The 21,752-nt window shown below is 43.3% G+C and overlaps 1 protein-coding gene across 8 annotated transcripts in view; it reads right to left on the reverse strand.

The window, feature by feature from the left end:
* KRAS (KRAS proto-oncogene, GTPase) overlaps positions 1 to 21,752 on the reverse strand; it is a 93,691-nt gene that overhangs the window by 37,426 nt on the left and 34,513 nt on the right. For all 8 annotated transcript variants that reach the window (XM_033951463.1, XM_033951464.1, XM_033951466.1 and 5 more), the window contains 2 exons: positions 16,003 to 16,181; positions 5,525 to 5,684 (listed from right to left, as the gene is read on the reverse strand). In XM_033951463.1, coding sequence (XP_033807354.1) covers positions 5,525 to 5,684; positions 16,003 to 16,181 — 339 coding nt within the window. The remainder of the gene's footprint in view (positions 1 to 5,524; positions 5,685 to 16,002; positions 16,182 to 21,752) is intronic.

Here is a 21,752-nt window from a genome sequence, read left to right on the forward strand (position 1 = left end):
GAGAGTGCTGTCTGGAAGCAGGTCGTGTTCAAGGTCGAGGAGACTTCGCCCTATGCCTCAGAACGGGGATAAAGACTTCGCCTTTATCCTCAGAAATGCCTAATCTGAGGATAAAAGGCTGGAAGCTGTTGATCAAAAATGAGACCCCATAGACTCAATGGTTTAGATCGAGGTATCTCGAAGCACTCCCAAAGACTCAGCTCCTTGTATCGAGTGTGAAGATTCCAGATGAGACACTCGCAAAGACTCGACTCCTTGCATAGAGTGTGTAGATTCAGCTCAAGGCACAGGCAAGGACTCAACCACTTGTGAGACTGCTGAGCATCCAGCCTGAACTGCAGGAAGCAGAGTCGAAGCAGGACTATATTTGGTCAGTAACTGAACAAACTCCCTTTCCAAAATATTCTGGATGGTAGCCTGCAATTGTGGATTCAAGTCTGAAACTGGACCACTTGCTGAGGCTAAAGGCTCTGAGGGCGAAGAGGAAGGATGCTTTGGCCTGGAGTCATGCTTCTTGGGCAGTTTAAGAACTACCGCTGGAAGTGTCTGCTGTGGTATCTGACCTGAGGGAAGCTCAGGAGAAGACTTGGCAGATTTACTCAAGGTCAAGGACGTGCCAAATGAGGAAGGTCTGATGAGAGTCGAGGTCGAAGTCGTGGAAGCAGAAGGATACCCCGTGGCAGGCTTGACCGAGTCGGAGGTCTAGGTCGAGGCCGGAGTGGGGGTTTCCATACCGAAAATCTTCTCCACTTGCACTCGACGAAGTTTAAGGTTGAAAGGTAGCACAGCGAACGCACAACTCCAGGCAGTGGTCAGGCCCCAAACACTGAAGGCACCAGCAGTGTGGGTCAGTGAGAGAGATCGCACGCTGACACTAGTTACATTTCTTAAAGCCCATGACCGGCTGAGATATAGAAGGAAAAATAGCCGCCGCAAAGTCGAAGCCCGCAGGGTGCGCAACAGGTCCTGCCGTCACTCGATGAAAAATTCTACTTTACTTTATTTTTTTTAAACAACAAAAGAAAAGAAACCCAGCAACACGGTAATAAAGAAATAAAACACGAGCTGCATTGAGAGAAGGCACGAAGCGAACAAAGTTCAGCGCAGAGCGTCAAAGACGGACTTCTCGGCTCTGCGGAAAACTGAGAACTAAGGAGACACGCTCTATGCTGGGCGGGAAGGCACTCACGCATGTGCAGTGCAGCAGACTCGAAACTTCCGAGTTTCTTCAGGCGTCTTGCTTGCGAGGCTGTCCGCATCTGGGCTCCGTGGATGACGTCACCCACATGTGAGAATAGCTGCCTGCTTGTCCTGGGATAACTGGTATACCCAAAGGATACCGTGCAGAAAGATAGCAGGGAAGACTCACCAGATCATAGGCAAGACAGAAATCCTGACGGATCGAAAGGGACACAAGAGGGAAAGAAATGTAAGAAAGTAACAGGCCGCAAACTCAAGTGTATGTACATGAACGCAAGGAACCTAAAGAATAAGTTGGGTGAAATAGAAGCTATGGCACAAAAAGATAACCTTGACATCATCGGCATCACAGAAATATGGTGGAACGAGAAAAACGTCTGGGACACTGCTACTGGAATACAAGCTATACCGCAGATATAGACTGGGTCAAAAAGGTGGGGGCATTGCCCTATACGTCAAAGAGGGAATTGAGTCTACCGGAGAGAACACGAAGAATAAGTTAGTCTCTATGGGTCAAAATTCCGGGAACAAATGGAATGGAAATGAAGATCGGCATCTACTACTGACCCCCAGGGCAGTCTGAAGAAATTGATGGACAAATGACGGACGAGATTAAACACAACTGCAAGGAAGGCAACGCAGTTATCATGGGTGACTTCAATTATCATGGGATAGACTGGAACCTAGGCACCTCCGGCTGCGGTAGGGAGACCAAGTTCCTAGATGCTGTAGGCGATTGTTTCCTGGAACAACTTGTCAAGAAAAATACGAGAGGAAATGCAATTTTGAACTTAATTCTAAATGGATTACGAGGATCGGCGCAAGATGTAGAAGTAGAAGGGACGCTGGGAACCAGTGATCACAATATGATCCATTTAAACCTGGACACAGGGGCAAAACATCGATCTAGAACAGCGGTCTCAAACACGCGGCCCGCAAGCCACATGTGGCTCTCCAGATTTTATTTGCGGCCCGCGGTCTGGACTGGATCATTATCTTCCTTTTGAAGCAGCAGTGTGTCTGGCCGGCTCGTTCCATTCAAAGCCACGGGTTGGCGTCTCCTTGCGCTATCCACGGAAGAGCCGGCCAGACACGCTGCTGCTCCAGTGGCGTACCAAGGGGGGAAGGGGGGCGGTCCACTGTTCTCCCTAGAGTGCAGCTCGTCTAGAGCAGTGGTGCCCAACCTGCTTCCCTTCCCTTCTCAAGCCGGCACCGTGTTATTTGATCTCCCTGCTTCTCTTCGGGGCCGACCAACTCTCGCCGCCCGACATCAATTCTGACGTCGAGAGGACGTTCTGGCTAGCCAATCGCTGCCTAGCTGCCCGGAACGTCCTTTCTGACGTTAGAATTGACGTCGGGCGGCGAGAGTTGGTCGGCCCCGTGGAGAAGAGAAAGAGGGAGATCTCGGCATGTTCCCGATGGCGGCAGCGGCAGCAGCCTATACCCCGGCGGCGGTGGCATGGGGGAGGGCAGGAAGGAAGGAAGAAAGAAAGAAAGAAGGGAGCCAGAAACAAAGCAAAAAATGGGACACGGAGTCAAAGAAAGACAAACATAGAGAAAGAAAGAAAAAGTTGGGGGAGGGAATGAGGTCTGGAGGAGAGGAAGCATACAGGAGGCTGAAAGAAGAGAAGAAATATTGGATGCATAGTCAGAGACTGATGAAATTACCAAACAAAGGTAGGAAAATGATTTTATTTTCAATTTAGTGATTGAAATATGCCAGTTTTGAGAAAGAAAAGATATTAAACTTTAAATGTGAGGGCTGTAGAAAACATAGAGCACTTGGAGGGCCGCAGAAAAAATATTTAATGTCTTATTACAGAAATGACAATTTTGCATGAGGTAAAACTCTTTATAGTTTATATAACTTTCCTTTTAACTGTTAAAGAAAAGTTTTATAAACTATAAAGAGTTTAACCTCATGCAAAATTGTCATTTCTTTAATAAGACATTAACTATTTTTTCTGCGGCCCTCCAAGTACCTACAAATTCAAAATGTGGCCCCGCTTAGGGTTTGAGACCACTGATCTAGAACGATGGCCACAGCACTGAACTTCCGAAAAGGGAATTACAAAGGAATGAGACTCATGGTGGGAAAGAAGATTAAGAAGAGGATAAGCACTGTAAAGACACTAGAGCAAGCATGGTCCCTTTTTAAGGACACAGTCACCGAGGCACAAAATCTGTATATACAGCATATCAACAAGGGATCCAAGGAGAAACAGAACAAGAAACTGGCGTGGCTCGCTGTAGCAGTGAAGGAAGCGATCAGAGACGAGAAGACTTCTTTTAAGGAATGGAAAAGGTCAAAAACAGACGAAAACTGGAAAAAGCACAAACAGCATCAAAGCAGGTGCCATAAGGCGGTAAGAGGGACCAAAAGAGACTACTAGGAAAAAATAGCCAAGGAGGCAAAAAACTTCAAGCCGTTTTTTCGATATATTAAGGGGAAACGACCTGCGAAGAAAGCGGTGACCATGGAATAAAGGGAGCACTAAAGGAGGACAAAGCCATCGCCGACAAACTGAACACATTTTTTGCGTCTGTGTTTACCGAAGAGGATATACACAACATACCGGAAGCCAACAGGCTATACGTGGGAAACAAAGATGGGAAACTGACAGGTTGATAATCAGTCTAGAAAAGGTATGCAGGCAGATTGATAGGCTTAAAAATGATAAACCCCCGGGACCGGATGGCATCCATCTGAAGGTAATCAAGGAACTGAAAAGGGCTATAGCTGAACTGCTTCAACTAATAGCCAATCTGTCGATCAAATCGAGAAGGATTCCGGAAGACTGGAAGGTGGCGAATGTTACGCCGATCTTCAAGAAAGGTTTGAGGGGTAATCCGGAAAACTACAGATCGGTGAGGCTGACCTCGGTACCGGGAAAGATGGTAGAGGCGTTGATAAAGGACCGCATCATTGAGCACCTTGATGGACACGATCTGATGAGGACCAGTCAGCATGGCTTCAGCAAAGGAAGATCTTGCTTGACGAACTTGCTGCACTTCTTCAAGGGAGTAGACAGGTGGATAGACAAGGGTGACCCGGTCGACATTTTATATCTGGATTTTCAGAAGGCATTCGACAAAGTTCCGTATGAACGACTACTTCGAAAAATTGCAAGCCATGGAAGCACTCACGTGGATTAAAAACTGGCTGGCGGATAGGAAACAGAGAGTGGGGGTAAATGGACAATACTTGGACTGGAAAAGCATCACCAGTGGAGTGCTGCAGGGTTCAGTGCTTGGACCCGTGCTCTTAAAATGCCAATGATTGGGATGGTATGGAGCTAAAGTAGAAGGGGGGGGGACTTTTTCTTGATACAGGCTTCGGGCAAAACATATCGGAATGACAGGTCCCTTCCCGATAATTACTGACAAAGGGAAAACTCAGAAAATGAAAAAAAGATAAGTTGAAAGATTATTTATTTACTTACTCAAGTACTGAAGTATTGAAGCACTAATGCACCTTATATAAAACAACGGTCTGATGAGGAGGGTAGCGCCACATAGTCTTTGGCCACTCAAATCAATTGGCACTTCTGAAGACCAATGAATAAGTAAAAAGCTATAAATAAACATGCTGTGAAGTACTGTTTTTGAAGAACACGAGTGATAGTATAACAGTATAAAGGATTGCTGCACATATTACTTATAATCGATAAAGTGCTACATAGTCTTACTTTGTAATAAGGAAGCAGTCATCAATAAATTATGGGGTCCTTTTACTAAGGTGCGCTAGCCGTTTTAGCGCACGCTAAATGCTAATGTGCCCTTTATATTCTATGGACACGTTTGCATTTAGCACAAGCTTTCTATGCTGTTTAAATAGTTGTCTTCAGTACTTTGTACTTCTGTATCATTGTCCATACATACAGCATGCAATCTGAAGACTCCTAAAAGGTGTTTTTAAATGTCTAACTAGAGCTAAATAGGAAGGATTAAGGGCTCCTTTTACAAAGGTGCGCTAGTGGTTTTAGCGCGTGCTAAAATGCCCTGTGTGCTAGCTGCTACCGCCTCCTATAAGCAGGTGGTAATTTTTGGCTAGCACGTGCTAATCTCATACGTGCGCTAAAAACGCTAGCGCACTTTTGTAAAAGGAGCCCTAAGTAACAGATTTAGAAAGTCAGTTTAAAAAAAACCCCAAAAATCCCAAGCAAAAATCACCCCCCCTTACTTGGCTTTGCAAACATCTCTTCTAATCAATTATGATGATTTAACATTTACAAGAATAAATTATTGTTTTAAAGTGATGTGGTCAATGCCATCTTCCTCTATCCTCCAACTTGTTACTTGGTTTCTTTTTACTCTTACTTACTTGTCTAGTCTTGGCTGATGTTTCAATAAAAGGAATTCCATAACTTCTTGCTAAGTCTTGGGCTTGTTTTGTATCTACTGTTCTGGATGGCAAATCACATTTGTTTCCTACTAAGACCATAGGAACATCTTCAGAATCTTTAACTCTCTTTATCTGTTCTCTTATATAAGAAACAGAAGGGGAAAATATGGTTAAATCTTTATTTACAACATTTTTTCATATTAAATCACTGAAATATATATACATATGTATATTATTTACAAATTTTATTTTTCTTTAGTTCTACCAGACCAGGCCAGAACCTGTGAATGTTTTGCCCATTGACCAGCAGATAGAGACAGAAATCAAGTAGTTTCTTGTGATTTGCCTTTTAAGTACACCATGCAGGCACAGATGTTCAATATTTCCTCTGACAAAACAATGTGTCATCTCTTTAGGTTCTTAAACCTGTCCTGGAGGACCTCCAGCCAGTTGGGTTTTCAAGATATCCCTAATGAATATGCAGTCCTGGATTTCAAGCATACTGGTTTCAGTAGAATGAAAGTGGTTCTGAAGAACTGATGGGATGGAGGACATAAGGAAAGTGGAAAAAATGGGGTCCATGTTAGGAATGTTTTTCTTTAAAATTATTTATTGTGTGAAACTGTTATTTTTCCTACATTTGGTAAGGAAGGAAAGAAAGGAATGAGGGAAAAAAAGGAGGAAAGAAAGGCAGAACGGAAGGAAAGAAAGGAGGAACGAAGGAAGGAAAGAAAGACTGGGGTCCAAGCTAAAAGGAGTTACAAAAATGGTCACTGAACTCTATGTACATCTTCACAGCCGAAGAGCCGGGAGCAGAACTTCAGAACAGAAATATTTAATCAATTCAGCCTTATCTTTATCAGCTTCTACATATTTCTCCCCTTCACCTTTTGAGTATCACAATGCCACTTTTGCACTTCATCCTATCACTAATATACAGTACCTAAACATTGTCTCCCCCTCCCCATTTTACCATATCAGCTACCATTGGTAGCATGCAGTGTTGCTACTCTTTGGGTTTTTGTCAGGTATTAGTGACCTGGATTGGCCACCATGAGGACAGGCTACTGGGCTAGATGGACCATTTGGTCTCACCCAGTAAAGCTATTCTTATGTTCTTTAAGGATTAGTATATACTGCTTTCCATCTACATGTGTTTAGTCCCATGTCATTCTTAAGTGTCTCTCAACCTCGGTCCTACACCAGCATTCTTCAGGGTGAGGCTTGAGGATCAGTAGCTGTGCCCATTCATACTCTGATTCTTCCCTCTCTCCTTAAAGAATGACACAGGGATGGTTTCCTACGGTTAATCATGGGGATGGAAACAAATTATGCCTCTGTGTCATTCTCCAACTAGAAGAACACAACCAAGCAATTTGTCTAGCTGCTATAGAAACTGAGGCAAGTCTAGATATAGTATCTTACATATGTATTTTTGATTGAATTTAAAGTACATTCTTCTATATTATTGAGATGCTCAGAGAGATCCTGTAGATAAAATGAGCCAATGATTTGTATAAATGGAAATGTTGAAAACAGAGAATCTGTTAACTGGTAAGCTGTTGTGCGTTGAGCTAATATAGCCCACGAATAAACTTTCCTTCTTACGGTTTCCAAACTCATATAGCCTGTTTTCCAAAGCCGCACTAGCGGCTGCCGTGCGGCAACAGCCCCGAAGCCCTTTAAATCTCTATGGGCTTCGGGGCCATTATCGTGCAGCAGCCGCTAGCGCAGCTTTATAAAACAGGCCCTTAGTGTCTTTACCTGGAGGATATTGAAAAGAAGGATTTGGTAGTTTTACTCTAAGACTGCCTCCAACACAACAGAATGGTGCAGCAACTGAGGCTCATCTTGAACTGAAGCTGGTTCAACTTTCTATTTAGGTCCATATTATATAAACGGCACCTAACTTCAGTGCAAAGCACCATAAAAAAAGAAAAGAAAAAGCTTTTAAAAAAAAGTGTAGGCAGCTATGGAGGCACTTTACACCACCTCATGCCATTGTAGGAGTGGTTAATGCCAGTGTGGTGTTAGGCATCATAAAGTGCCTCTATACCCGTGATTCACATGAAAGGTAGGTGCCACTTACAGTCCAGAGTATGAAGAGCTGTTTCTCCAGGATGAGAATGAGGCTTTGAAAAAAAACACTGGAAGTACAATGGATTGATTGAGATGAAATTCTGAAACCACTTTAGGTAAGAATTTCGGATGAGTACGGAGGACCATCTTGTCATGATGGAATACTGTGAAAGGTGGGTCTGCAACTAAAGCTTGTAGCTCGCTGACCCTGCAAGCAGACATGAGAGCAATTACTTTCCAAGTGAGATATTTAAGATGAGCCGAATCCATACAATCATATCCATAATTAATTAGTGATACATAAGGAAGGGAGGGATATGATTGTATGTTCATTGTTTCAAATGGTTTTATTTGTCCCCTCAATTTATTATTGTTATACGCATTGAATATATTTGATACTGCGTTCATATCAAAATTTCAATAAACTTGAAACTTGACATGGACCCTAATCTCCAAGATCGTCTGGCCAACATTCCTTGTCGAGGCAATGAATTGTTTGATGACTATCAAGGCAGCTACCAAACGATTGTCTAAATATGAAAAATCATTTGCTTCCATCACTCATCCTAAAGCCACTATTTTTCTTATTAAATGGACACAATCTAATTTTCCCATTAGTGTGTGGCCATTAGCACACAAACCCCTACTGCTACCTTTTCTTTGCAAGCAGTTGGGATCTAAGTACTAAAGCTACACTAATTAATTAGTGTGCAGCAATGCCTGTCAGCCAACTTAATTAACTCAGAACACGCCTGCTATCAGACCCTAAACCCTCCCCCAGAGCTCGTGGTTTTTGGTTTTTTTTTTTAGCACACGAGTTTAATGTGTGCACATCCCCAAATTACTGCAGGATACCTCAGCATGCCGCACAGTAATCTTTTTTTTTTTCTATTGTAAACAAACAGCTGGATTCTGTATACAGCGTCGCTATCGGCGGCCGCTGATCAAGTATCACTCACATGACGACGCTGTATACAGAACCATGGCCAGGGTTTTTCCAGGCTTAAATTTCCGGTAACTATCTATGCTGGAAAATATTTTTCAAAAATGTCAAAACTTATCGTTATTAAAAATATTTTCTGCAAGAGCATCTTCAATTTTAGTTCAGGCAACATACTATCATAATTGGATTATTGTAAAATTGCTTTATTTGGGTTGTCCTGACATTTTAATTAAGGGGGAAATTCTGTATAGGAAGCTGGTCAAGGATGCTGGTCTCAGCAGCCGCCTAGGTGGCAGCTGAGAATCTCGCCTGTCCTCACAGACAGACACCTAACCACCCCAATTCTCTAACCAGCGTCCATGTCACAGGTGCCAGTTAGAGAATCGCGTTGCTGTTGAGTTGATTGAAGAAAGGGAATCTCCCTGCTGCGATCAGCTCAGCAACCGCGGCAGGAAAAACCCCAGCTGCAGTTGACCGGCAGGTGGGATGCCCACTCCCTCCTGCTGGAATCCCCTAAGCCCCCCACCCCCGAATGTACGCAGCAGGAGGAGTACCCAATTCCTCCTGCTTGCACCCCCTAAAATCACCAGAAGGATGCCAACTCACATCCCCCAAATGTGAACCCTCCCTGAAAACATGCCCCCACCCCAACACCCCTAAGCCCGCCTAGATTCCCCCCCCTCCGGTACCTATTTCTTGCAGGCCGGCCAGAGGGATGCTTACTCCCTCCAGCCAGCAGGCCCGCCTCCACAGAATGGCAGGCATTCCCCTTCCCAGTGCATCCTGGGATACACAGGGGAAGGGCCTATGCCCTGATTGGCCCAGGCACTTAAGACTTCTCCCATAAGAGGGGCCTTAGGTAGGGTTACCATATGGCTCCAGAAAAAGGAGGACGGATTGAGACATCCGGGTTTTACTTCCATTGCTTTCAATAGAAGTAAAGCCCAGATGTCTATCTGTTCGCCTTACTTCCATTGCTTTCAGTAGAAATAAAACCTGGATGTCTCAATCTGGCCTCCTTTTTCTGGACATGATATATCCACTGTGTAGGAAACTTAGAGGAGGGCCTCAGATTCGGAGCATACGCGTAGTCCTATCACAGACTCAACTGTCAGCGTATTTCTATAGCTCCATGCTCCAGTCATAGGCCCATACCCCAATTGAATTTTTGAAACTTTTTAATAAATAGACCTTAAGTGTAGTGACTAAAATTCAAAACTCTTAAAGGTGAAGCTAAGATATTAAAATTCAGTCCTATTCACAGTGTATCCTTATTTAATAGGCAGCTAAATCACTTATCTCAATCTGCTTTTTCTTTTTCTTTTTTAAAGACTTCCACGTCAAGTTCTTTATTTAGCCTATTTAATGGCTAAGCCGGCGCGGCCAGCGTTTCATGGACACCGTTGCTAGTCCACTGTGTCAGGGCCAATAGCCAGCAAACATCTGAGCTTCAGAATGTGGTGTGCCTGTTTCTTCCATGAAGCCACGTTAGGGGGTTTTTGATCACTGGCCGCGGCAGTAAAAGCTCCAATGCTCATAGGAATTCTATGAGCATCGGAGATTTTACTACTGTGACCAGTGATCAAAAACCCTAACGCGGCTTCATAAAAAAAAAAAGGGGGGGGGAAGTTAGGTCTGTGATTTATTATTTGAGATTTAGGGAATTACTTAAAGTTCATTTAAGAAATTCTTTGCATAATTATTTCTTTTTTTTCTGTGCATATTATTTCATCAAATATAGTTAGGCCTCCTGATTGAAAAACAGTTCAGCACAGATTACAATTTATAGTGGAAAATAAGCATTTCTTATTAAGGGAGCTTAGTCCAAACAAGCAAATTTTTCAGCCTACTTTGATTCAAATTGAAGAACAATGCTGAAGTGAGAGCCTCAAAAATGAACAGGAAGGGAGGAGAAGCATCGGCAAGGAGCACTAAGAGAAGGCGAGGCAGAAAGGATCACACAGAACAAGCCAGATAAGAACAGCAGCTTGGAGCAGAGGCGAGAGTTCACTCCACCCACCCCCACCGTTCAGAGCAGGCGCCGAACTCCCCCTTAAAAGGGGAGGAGCCAACGGCGCCTAGCCTTTCGGCGCGGCAAAGGAGCTCGCCTTAACGAGAGCACCTTTGCGAAGGGCCTCAAGAAGAAGGGGCAAGTCACTGCACCCGAGAGCACCAGGGAAGGACTGAAGGTAAGGTAAGGAAGCGGCAAGCACAGAAACACAGAAGGTAAGGAAGAAGCTGACACAGAAGGAACGAACACACACAAGCAACAGTAAGGTAAGGTAGAGCAAAGGTAGCACACACAAGAAGAAGGTAGAGCGAAGGTAGCACACACAAAAAGAAAGCAGCAAGGTAGGAAGCAGGCGCTGAAGGAAGCAGGCACAGAAGGGACAAACACACAAACAAAAGTAAGGTAAGGTAGAGCGAAGGCAGCACACACAAGAAGCAGGCGCAGAAGGAACACGTAATCTTAACTGTTATCTTAAAGTAGGAACGACGCTGGAAGTAGAGGGAAACCAGAAGATGAGCTTTCCAGTGTTCTGCACAGACTGTCATATGTATGACTACCTCCCCTCGGGGAGACAGTCATATGTATGCGGTCGGTGTCAGGAGCTGAAAAGCTTGAAGAAGGAAGTCAAGCGACTAGAGGACAAGATACAGGAGCTAGAAGGACTTTACACCACAGAGGACCCAATCAGGACAGCTGAGAACTTTATGAGTGAGAGACACATCGAGGAGGAAGTCAGGGAACTCGAGAAATTCATTGAGGAAGCATTCAGGAGGAGGGTAGAAGAGAACGAACTTCAGATGGAAGATGAAGTTACACCAACACCAACATGGAAGGGAGAACAACAAGCAGTTGACCTCAAAGAAGACACCCACAGAGGAATACCATACGAGAGGGAGAAATTGGCTAGTCGATGCCCAGAAGAAGAAAGAGCAAAGCACACCGAGGACATTGGCCTGAGACCAAAGCGAAAATTGAAGAAGGGAAAGTCAGCGATCCTAGTGGGAGACTCGATCCTGAGGCATATGGACAGCCACATAGCAGGAGGGAGAGAGGATCGACTGGTGACCTGCCTCCCAGGAGCGAGAACCAAGGACATCATGGACAAAATTGGAAAGATCCTGGAAGGACAGAGACGGAAGAGACCACAGTAATGATACACATTGAGACGAATGATGTCAGCAGGCGAGACTACTGAAGAAGCACACTGATAAAATTCAAGATTCTGGGAAGGAAGCTGAAGATGAGGACCCAGAAGATAGCGTTCTCAGAGATCCTACCGATACTGAGGGCAGATGTGAAAAGGCAGGAGGAACTACAATCAATAAATGCGTGGATGAGGAAATGGTGTGAGGAAGAAGGATTCCACTTCGTGAGGAACAGGACAACATTCTGGGGCAAGAGCAAGCTCTACAGGAGAGATGGACTGCACCTGAGCGCGGCGGGATCTAGACTTCTAGCCAACAACGTCAAGAGAGGAATAGAATAGGCTTTAAACTAAGAGGAAGAGGAAAGCAGACAGTCGACCAAGCGTCAACAATTTTGAAGAAGGTATTCCGTGAAGATACTAAGGGGAAACAAGGCTGGGAGGAAACAAGGGACAAATTACAGGAGTCGACTAACCCAGAAGAGGTTAGAAAGATTGTAGCAAAAGAGAAGACACTAAAGACCACAGCACAGGGAAAGGAAATGAAGACAACAAAATACCAGGATCTAAATTGCATATATACTAATGCAAGGAGCCTAAGAAACAAAATGGGGGAATTAGAAGATATGGCCAATGCAGAGGACATAGACATCATTGGAATCTCTGAAACATGGTGGAATGAGGAAAGCAAATGGGATACAGCACTGCCGGGGTACAAGCTCTATTGCCAGGATAGGTCAGGACAGAAAAGAGGTGGAATAGCCCTATACATAAAAGAAAGCATACAATCGACAAGAATAGACACACCGGAGACAACCAACAAGCTGGAATCGATATGGGTTAAAATATCGGGAAGAAAAGGGCCTGAAATAAAGATGGGTCTATACTATCGTCCACCCGGACAAATCGGAGATATCAATGAAGAAATGGAAGCCGAGATGAAGCGAGAATGCAAAAGCGGTAACACGGTTATTATGGGAGACTTCAACTACCCCAGGATAGACTGGAGTCTTGGAAGCTCAAGATGAGCTAGGGAGACAGAATTCCTAGAGGCTACACAAGTTTGCTTCATGGAGCAGCTTCTTAGAGAACCGACAAGAGGAAATACCACTCTGGATCTAATCCTAAATGGGTTAAGGGGACCTGCAAAGGAAGTGGAAGTAGTGGAAAACAGCGATCATAATATGATCAAGTTCAAGGTTGAGGTTGGAATACCGAAAGGAAAGAGAACCATAGTGACAACTTTTAACTTCAGGAAAGGAAACTACGAAGCAATGAGGGAAATGGTATGGAAGAAACTTAGGAATACTTCCAAAAAAATGGCAATCGGTAGAACATGCCTAGTATTTTTTCAAGGACATGGTGAGCGAGGCGCAAAATCTGTATATCCCCAGATTCAGAAAGGGGTGCAAAAAGAGTCAAACAAAAGACCCGGCGTGGATAACTAAAATAGTGAAGGAAGCGATAGGCAATAAGAAAAATTTATTCAGGAAATGGAAAAAGGACAAAACTGAGGGGAACTGGAAAGAGCACAGGAAGTATCAAAAAGAACGTCACCGTGTGGTTCGGAAAGCCAAAAGAGAGTATGAAGAGAGGCTAGCCGGGAAAGCACAAAATTTCAAACCGTTCTTTAGATATGTTAAAGGGAAGCAGCCGGCTAGGGAGGAGGTGTGACCGCTATACAACGGACACAGGAAGGGAGTGGTGAAGGAGGAGAAAGAAGTCTCGGAATGACTTAATATATGTTCTTTTCGTCTGTATTTACAATTGAAGTCACAACGTCTATGTATGGCCGTTTGGAGGAGGATGGGCAGGGGAGGGCTTCAATGGCTGGGAGGGTGTAGATGGGCTGGAGTAAGTCTTAACAGAGATTTCGGCAGTTGGATCCCAAGCACAGTACCGGGTAAAGCTTTGGATTCTCGCCCAGAAATAGCTAAGAAGAAAAAAAAAAAAAAATTTAAATTGAATCAGGTTGGGCAGACTGGATGGACCATTCGGGTCTTTATCTGCCTTCATCTACTATGTTACTATGTAAGATACCGGAACCTAAGCAATTCTTCAATGGAAATCAAGCAGAAAAATTAACATCCATGGAAGTGAGCCTTGAAGATGTGCGCAGGCAGATAGAAAAACTAAAAACTGACAAATCCCTGGGTCCGGATGGAATCCATCCAAGGGTTCTGAAGGAATTAAAGGAGGAGATAGCGGAACTACTGCAGCAAATTTGCAACCTATCCCTGAAAACAGGCGTGATCCCGGAGGATTGGAAGATAGCCAACATTACGCCCATCTTTAAAAAGGGATCAAGAGGTGACCCGGGAAACTACAGACCGGTGAGTCTGACCTCGGTTCCGGGGAAAATGGGGAAGCACTGATAAAAAAAACCAACGATGAACATTTTGAAAGAAACGAACTTCCGATAACCAGCCTACATGGTTTCAGCAAGGGGAGATCGTGCCTAACTAACTTATTGCACTTTTTTGAAGGAATTAACAAACGGATGGACAGAGGAGACCCCATAGACATCATATACCTAGATTTCCAAAAAGCCTTAGACAAGGTGCCTCATGAGCATCTACTCCGGAAACTGAAGAACCATGCGGTGGAAGGAGACGTACATAAACTGGTTGGCGGGTAGGAAACAGAGGGTAGGAATGAAGGGCCACTACTCAGAATGGAGGAGGGTCACGAGTGGTGTTCCAGAGGGCTTGGTGCTTGGGCCGCTGCTATTTAATATATTCATAAATGATCTAGAAACAGGGACGAAGTGCAAGATAATAAAATTTGCGGACGACACCAAATTATTTAGTGGAGCTCGGACTTGAACCAACTAGGGGAATGGGCAGTGAGATGACAGATGAAGTTCAACATTGATAAATGTAAAGTATTACATGTGGGAAGCAGAAACCCGAAGTACAGCTATACGATGGGAGGGATGTTATTAAATGTGAGTACCCAAGAAAGGGACTTGGGGGTAATGGTGGACATGACAATGAAGCTGATGGCACAGTGCACAGCGGCCGCTAAGAGAGCGAATAGAATGCTAGGTATAATCAAGAAGGGTATTACAACCAGAACGAAAGAAGTTATCCTGCCGTTGTATCGGGCGATGGTGCATCCGCATCTTGAGTACTGCGTCCAATATTGGTGCCGTACCTTAAGAAGGATATGGTGTTACTCGAGAGGGTTCAGAGGAGAGCGACACATCTGGTAAAAGGGATGGAAAACCTTTCATACGCTGAGAAATTGGAGAAACTGGGTCTCTTTTCCCTGGAGAAGATGAGACTTAGAGGGAATATGATAGAGACTTACAAGATCATGAAGGGCATAGAGAGAGTAGAGAGGAACAGATTCTTCAAACTTTTCAAAGAATAAAAGAACAAAAGGGCATTCGGAAAAGTTGAAAGGGGACAGATTCAAAACGAATGCTAGGAAGTTCTTCTTTACCCAACGTGTGGTGGACACCTGGAATGCACTTCCAGAGGACGTAATAGGGCAGAGTACGGGTTTAAGAAAGGATTGGACAATTTCCTGCTGGAAAATGGATAGAGGGGTATAGATAGAGGATTACTGCACAGGTCCTGGACCTGTTGGGCCGCCACATGAGCGGACTGCTGGGCACGATGGACCTTGGGTCTGACCCAGCGGAGGCATTGCTTATGTTCTTATGAAATATTCTAATTCAGCGCAAAATTGTACCTAAATGGGTGAATTTCAGGCTGATAAATTGTGTTCAATGAAAACAAGACTGCTATTTTTGCTTTAGTACATAGCAAAGCATAATTGTACACACTGAGGCATACTTTCAAAGCATTTAGACACACAAAGTTTCATTGGATACTATGCAACTTCGTATGTTTAAGTGCTTTGAAAATGAGCCCCATTGTTTATGTTTTAGTGACATAATTCTGCAAATAGAAGGAATCTTATTCTAAAGTTTTTCAGACTGTGTGTAGCTTGAAACCGCTAACATAATATACACAAAGTTTAGTCAAACAGTGAAGATAGTTAAGTGGGGTTAATTTCTAGAATTGGTCCACTTGATATGGACTAACCCAAAAAGCTAAAAACTTTCCTAATTGCACTGTTATGTCTGACTATATATAGATGTCAGCTTCCCAAATAATTTGTTAAGTAGTGTATAAATTGCTACTAAACTTTGATTTATCCCAAATCATTCACTATTTGGATAGCAAGAAAACTTAAAAAAATAAAACAAAAAACAAACCAACAACTATAGCCAATAACATCATTAATTCAACAGTTCTTTTAAAGCCCACCTATAATGGTGAATATCTTCAAATGATTTAGTATTATTTATGGCAAACACGCATAGGAAGCCCTCCCCTGTCCTCATGTATTGGTCCCTCATTGCACTGTACTCTTCTTGACCTGCTGTGTCGAGAATGTCCAAAAGACAGGTCTCTCCATCAATTACTACTTGCTTTCTGTAGGAATCCTGAGAAGGGAGAAAATATTTTTTGGTTAATACACAAGATTCAACAGTTTTTCTATGCCTGTGCTTGTACAACAATTTAAATTACATCTAGCATCAAACTACTATGCTTTGCCAGACAAATCAGCACAGACATTAATTAGTACTTTATCCAACTGGCAAACAAAGAGATAGCATCATTGTCAAGTCTTGACACAAACAACTAAGGGCTAGATTCACTAAGCCCACCGATCAACTTCTGACCACTTTGCAACCCCTCTGCGACCCATTTCCCTCCGACCCGATTCACTAACCTCTGTCCCAATCATCCTCCGATCCGCGCATGCAAATAAGGGGGGAATGGCATTCAAATGTAGGCGGACAGCGATTCACTAAAAAATAAAAAAAAATTAAAAAAGGGAGGGACACAGACTGGGCTGACCGATCCAAAAATAAGTGACTTCTGAGGACCAGTCGCTCAGGTCCTTTCTGACTGCCCTGCCTTCTGCCGCCCTGACCTGCTTCTCTGCTCTGAGCCCCAATCTAATGCTCTCGCCCCGACTCGCTGCCCTGCATCTCTCCTGCTGTACCGACTCTCCTGCCCTTCCCTGCAGTACAAACCCATGGTTTTAACCAGTGGGCTTAAAGCAGGTTAAAACCACAGGCTTGGGAAGAAAAAAAACAGCAAAAAGAAAAAAAGAAATTTCCTGCTCTGCCGGGCATGGAGGGCAAGCGCATGCCACAGACCATCTACAGATGGTCTGCGTATGCGTCGGGATCGCTATCAAGCGATCCGGGCGCTCGGTTGGGGGTGTGATTCCGATCACCCTCATTTGCATTAGGGCGATTTGTGAATCAGCCCCCCGGACCATGGATCGAATCCGATCCGTGCCTTAGTGAATCTAGTCCAGAGAAACTGCATCATTGTCAAGTCTTGCCACAAACAGGAAATGCCAAAAAGTTAAAGGCCACTATGAAAGAAACTCAGTCAAAAGCCAGTCTGACATAAGTCCATCTAAAAAGTTCAGATCTACTATATTCATATAGTATTCTGTATTCATACAGTTGTCCTATTTAATGGTCTATCCCATGTTTTAGCAAACTAAGGCCTCAGAAACCGAAACATCTTACTTTAGCTCAGTCTCTCCCAAACTTTTTTTTTTTTTAGCTCTGGCACATTAAACGGAAAAAATAGTTTTTGCGTCATCCTATAATTGAAATTATAAAATTGCAAAACTAACAAAACATTTAATTTGAGTTACTGTATTTCTCGCTCCAAAAGACACACCTGACAATAAGACGCACCCTAGATTTAGAGGAGGAAAATAAGAAAGAAAGAAAAAAAAAACCCCCAACATTCTGAACCAAATTCTTCCTGCCAGGCTCTGCACCCAACCCCACACTCCTTACCAGGCTCTGTACCCTGTCCCCCTCTAGTGGTAGGCCGGGGCAAGGCATAAGACAGGCAGGGACAGGGCACAGATGTCAAGGCAGATGACTTTTGTAAATATGCAATGTCACCTCAGTAACAACTATAGAAATATAGTGCAAAATATAGACAGCAGATATAAATTCTCAAAACTGACACATTTTGATCACTAAATTGAAAATAAACTCATTTTTCCTACCTTTATTGTCTGTTTCTTTCTTTCCTTCGGCCCAACAATTGTCCCTTCCTCCCTCCCTCCTTCTGTGTCCCCCTCAATGCCTTCCAGGCTTTGTCCTCTTCCTTCCCCCCATTGTCTGATTTCTTTTTTCTTTCCTTCCTCAGGCCCAACAATTGTCCATTCCTCCTATGTTCCCCTCACTGCCTCCCAGCCTCTGTCCTCTTTCGCCCCCCCCCAAGCCTGCCCGCCCAATTAAATTGCCTCCTGTTGCTGCCGCTGTGAGGACACGTCGACGAAGCAGCAGCGGGGGAGGGGGGAGGGGAAGGGACTCCTGGCTCAGCAGTGTGGCACCAGAACGGAAGAAATTGCTGGAAAGGGCCAGGCAGGTGCAGTGATTGCAGTCCCCGGCCCAGAAGCCTTACCCCTGACGTCAATTCTGATGTCTGAGAGAAGGTCCGGGCCAGACAATGGCTGGCCAAACCTTCTCGTCGACGTGACTTCAGGGGTAAGGTTTCCGGGCCGGAGGCGTGGAATTGTTGCACCTGCCTGGCCTTTCCCTTCCTGTACTTTCGGCGGCAGGCGAGGGGCGGGTGACGATCTAAATAAGGTAAGGGGAGTTGGGGTATTCATTCCATAGGATGCACCTTTTCTTCCACCCACTTTTTTTGGGGAAAAAGTACATCTTATGGAGTGAAAAATACAATATTTATTAGTTCTTTAAGCTGTGTATGGGTAATTGTAACAATGAAGAAACTAAAGTAAATAGAATAGAATTGCTAATCAATGCAATGGATGTGTTTGTTATTGAGTGCATATTAACTCAAAACTCAGCTCGATAGTTGCCAAGCAAACACGCATTTCATTATCCACCATCTGTATCTTTCTTTTTTTTTTCTAAATTTAATTTTGTCAGAGCTGAAAATTGAAGATCACAAAGATAAGATGATCCAAATGGTAAAGCTTTGATTGCTTTGTTGCTCAGATTAGGATAACTACTGCATAAAAAATAAAATTACTTGCCGTTAGTTTTCAAGGACCAATCAAGTTAAAGAATGATGCTTGTCAGGGTGGCTGTTTCCTTACACACACAGACACTCATAACATTGACAGACTCTTGTGTAAGCGATGTACATGTCATCTATTCTAGTGCACTGTATATTTATGAAGGGAATTTTAAAAAATAAAGTAAAATTCTGGAATCTCCAGTGGCATACCCAAAATCTCTTTAGGGCACACCATTGTGCCATGGCAAAAAGTTTGAAAGATAATTCTTTACAACAATCTACCTCTTGAAGCAAGAGTCCTGAACTGCAAGGTGGTGGCGTTTGTTTTGTTTTTTGAAATGTTGGATGTGAAAATACAATGCACAAAAATTGCTCACACATTGGTCCAACATTCAATATGCAAACGATTTAAAAATACATTGCACATCAGAACATTTGTTTAAAGAGCTAAACAATTCATATGAACAACTTTGCTCAGGGATACCTACACATCCTATATAAAACACTGTGGATTTTTCATTAGCATTCAAACATTTGGGCACCCACTTGGCTGACAGCTTCTGCATACCCAGCTGCCCTTGGATTAAACACCCATGTTCCCTGGATATCTGTAGTGTCTCAGCAATTATTTTAGCCGATATTCACCAATTTGCCAAAATCAGGTCATGGACGTGGTCAACAATTTCAGGAGTTGACACTGTTTGAGACCTCCCAGACTGTGCTGCATCTTCGGTCTCAAAATCTCCACATTGAAAGTTTGTACACCACTTCACTGTACAGTAATGATGGGTATTTGTTATTCAATGTTTGATCATACATTCAAGGATATCCTTTAGCGTTTTCTTCTACAGGAATAGGAACTTTATGATGGCTTGGAGTTCTATACTTGAAAATTCCACACTTTGTTGACATGGTTCAATCAATGATCTGAAACAATGTCAAAACATAGTATTACGATTCTGCAAATTATCACTATGTAAAATAAAACATTCTTCAACTACAGTGATAAAATAATGCTCAGAATTTAGGAAGTTGGATGGGCTGACAACTTTTCAACTCACCTTTGTACTGAGGCTATCAAACAAAAGGTCTCAATGTAGAAGCACAATACCCCTTTTTTCTTTTCGATTCCATCCATAGAGATTATGTTTTGTATTACGATTGTAAATTTAAAATTTAAATTAAAAAAGCACAATACACAGAAAGAGTTATATTAACTCTTGAAATCCAAAATGAACCTCCCTTCTTTGGCACCACAAAATAGATGGAATAGCAACCCATGCCCTGCTCTGAAGCCAGAACAAGCTTGACTGCTCCTCAACTGAATGAGCAGCTGCAATGCGTCTGGTCACCTCAAACTCCATGAAGAAACCATAGTGGCATCTGAAATGGGTGTCACAAAGGCTAGAGCATAGCCTAAGCATACCACTTCCAGAACCCACTGACCAGAGGTTACAAGGGCCAATTTGCTGTGAACAGGTGGAGCAACCACCAAGACCCCTTTGGCAACAGAGGAAGCAGAGAAGACACTGCTGCCCCTGGTTATTCCTGCCCCGAGAGATGCCCTTTCTGAAACCCGAAGAGGAAGAACTCTGCTGGCTAGAACAGACACATCCCCAATCCTTTGAGGAAAAACTAGGACTTGTCGCTTTTACCAGATGCACCCTGAAGATTCCGAGGCCTGATTTCAACCAAATCCTTCATTAGCTTCCTCCCCCTCCCAAACAACAAGTGACTAACAAGAAAACTTGTTGAGATGCAACTTGGAGATGGTATTGGTCAAAACAATCCCGCAACTAAAGCCAAGTAAAAGCCACCCTTACCAAGGCTCCTATGTAGGCACAGATCCTGACCAGGCCATAAAGAATATCTGTTGCCACGTCAGTAGCCTACTGATTGGTTGTGTCATTCTATATTTAAAGATCATCAGGGCAGCTTGTTTTCTTCACTGACTCCAGAATGCTCCAAGTTTCACTTCAGTGACTTCACGGTAAGGACAGCACCATCCGTTTTACATTCACTTTCATTTTCTTTGCCTTAATCAACAGTAACTGTTGATATTTTTTACCTTGCTTTATTTTTGCTTGCAGAGTTTTTTCCATGCTCACAATTTGTTTGTTTTTTTTCTAACATTTCAAATTTACAGTCACTTCAATATATCCATGATGATGAAATCTCAGTAATTAATATAACAAAAAGAAATCAAGATATCAGGAAAAAATACATCTTAAGACAGTCCACAATTTGTCAGAAATAAGATCCAAGATACATAATCAACAAGAAATAATCAATAAGGAAAAAAAAACCCCGCAAAATACTTTCCCTGGAGGCTTCCCCACATCATTGTCTCAGCCTGATCACGGCATTCCCTCCCTACTGGAGAGTCATACAGTCACCTTAATCTCCTCTTTAGCTACAAGAAAATCCAATAGCTGTTTTGGTTCAAAAAAAGGTAAAAAGTTAAATCCTCAAGCAATACAATACAAAGAAACTTCAATACAAAACTGGCCTCCAAAGCATTCACTCTTGGTCTATAGGCCAAGAATGACTGGCGCTTCTTTTGCATATCTTTAGATAAAATCAGGAAAAATCTGAATATTTGATCCCATAAACTGTTGATTAATATTACAGAAATATAAGCATAGAACATTATTGTGATCCAGCTCCAGAGCAAATAGTACAGTTAGAGTCAATCTCTGGGTAACTATTTCAAGAGATGATTCCAGAAAGTCTGTTAAGTTCACCATTGGATCTGGTCTCCCCCAAGCTCCCAGCCCCTCCCGTTTCTTTCCCAGAAACCAGGGCTGTAGAGTCAGAGTTGAGGAGTCTGAGACAATTTTGGGTACCTGGAGTAGGAGTCGATAAAAATTACCGACTCAGACTCCTGATAAATTTAACATAAGAACATAAGCAGTGCCTCCGCCGGGTCAGACCATAGGTCCATCCTGCCCAGCAGTCCGCTCCCGCGGCGGCCCAAACAGGTC

Source organism: Geotrypetes seraphini, chromosome 7 (genome assembly GCF_902459505.1).
Source record: "Geotrypetes seraphini chromosome 7, aGeoSer1.1, whole genome shotgun sequence".
Taxonomy (NCBI): Eukaryota; Metazoa; Chordata; class Amphibia; order Gymnophiona; family Dermophiidae; genus Geotrypetes; species Geotrypetes seraphini.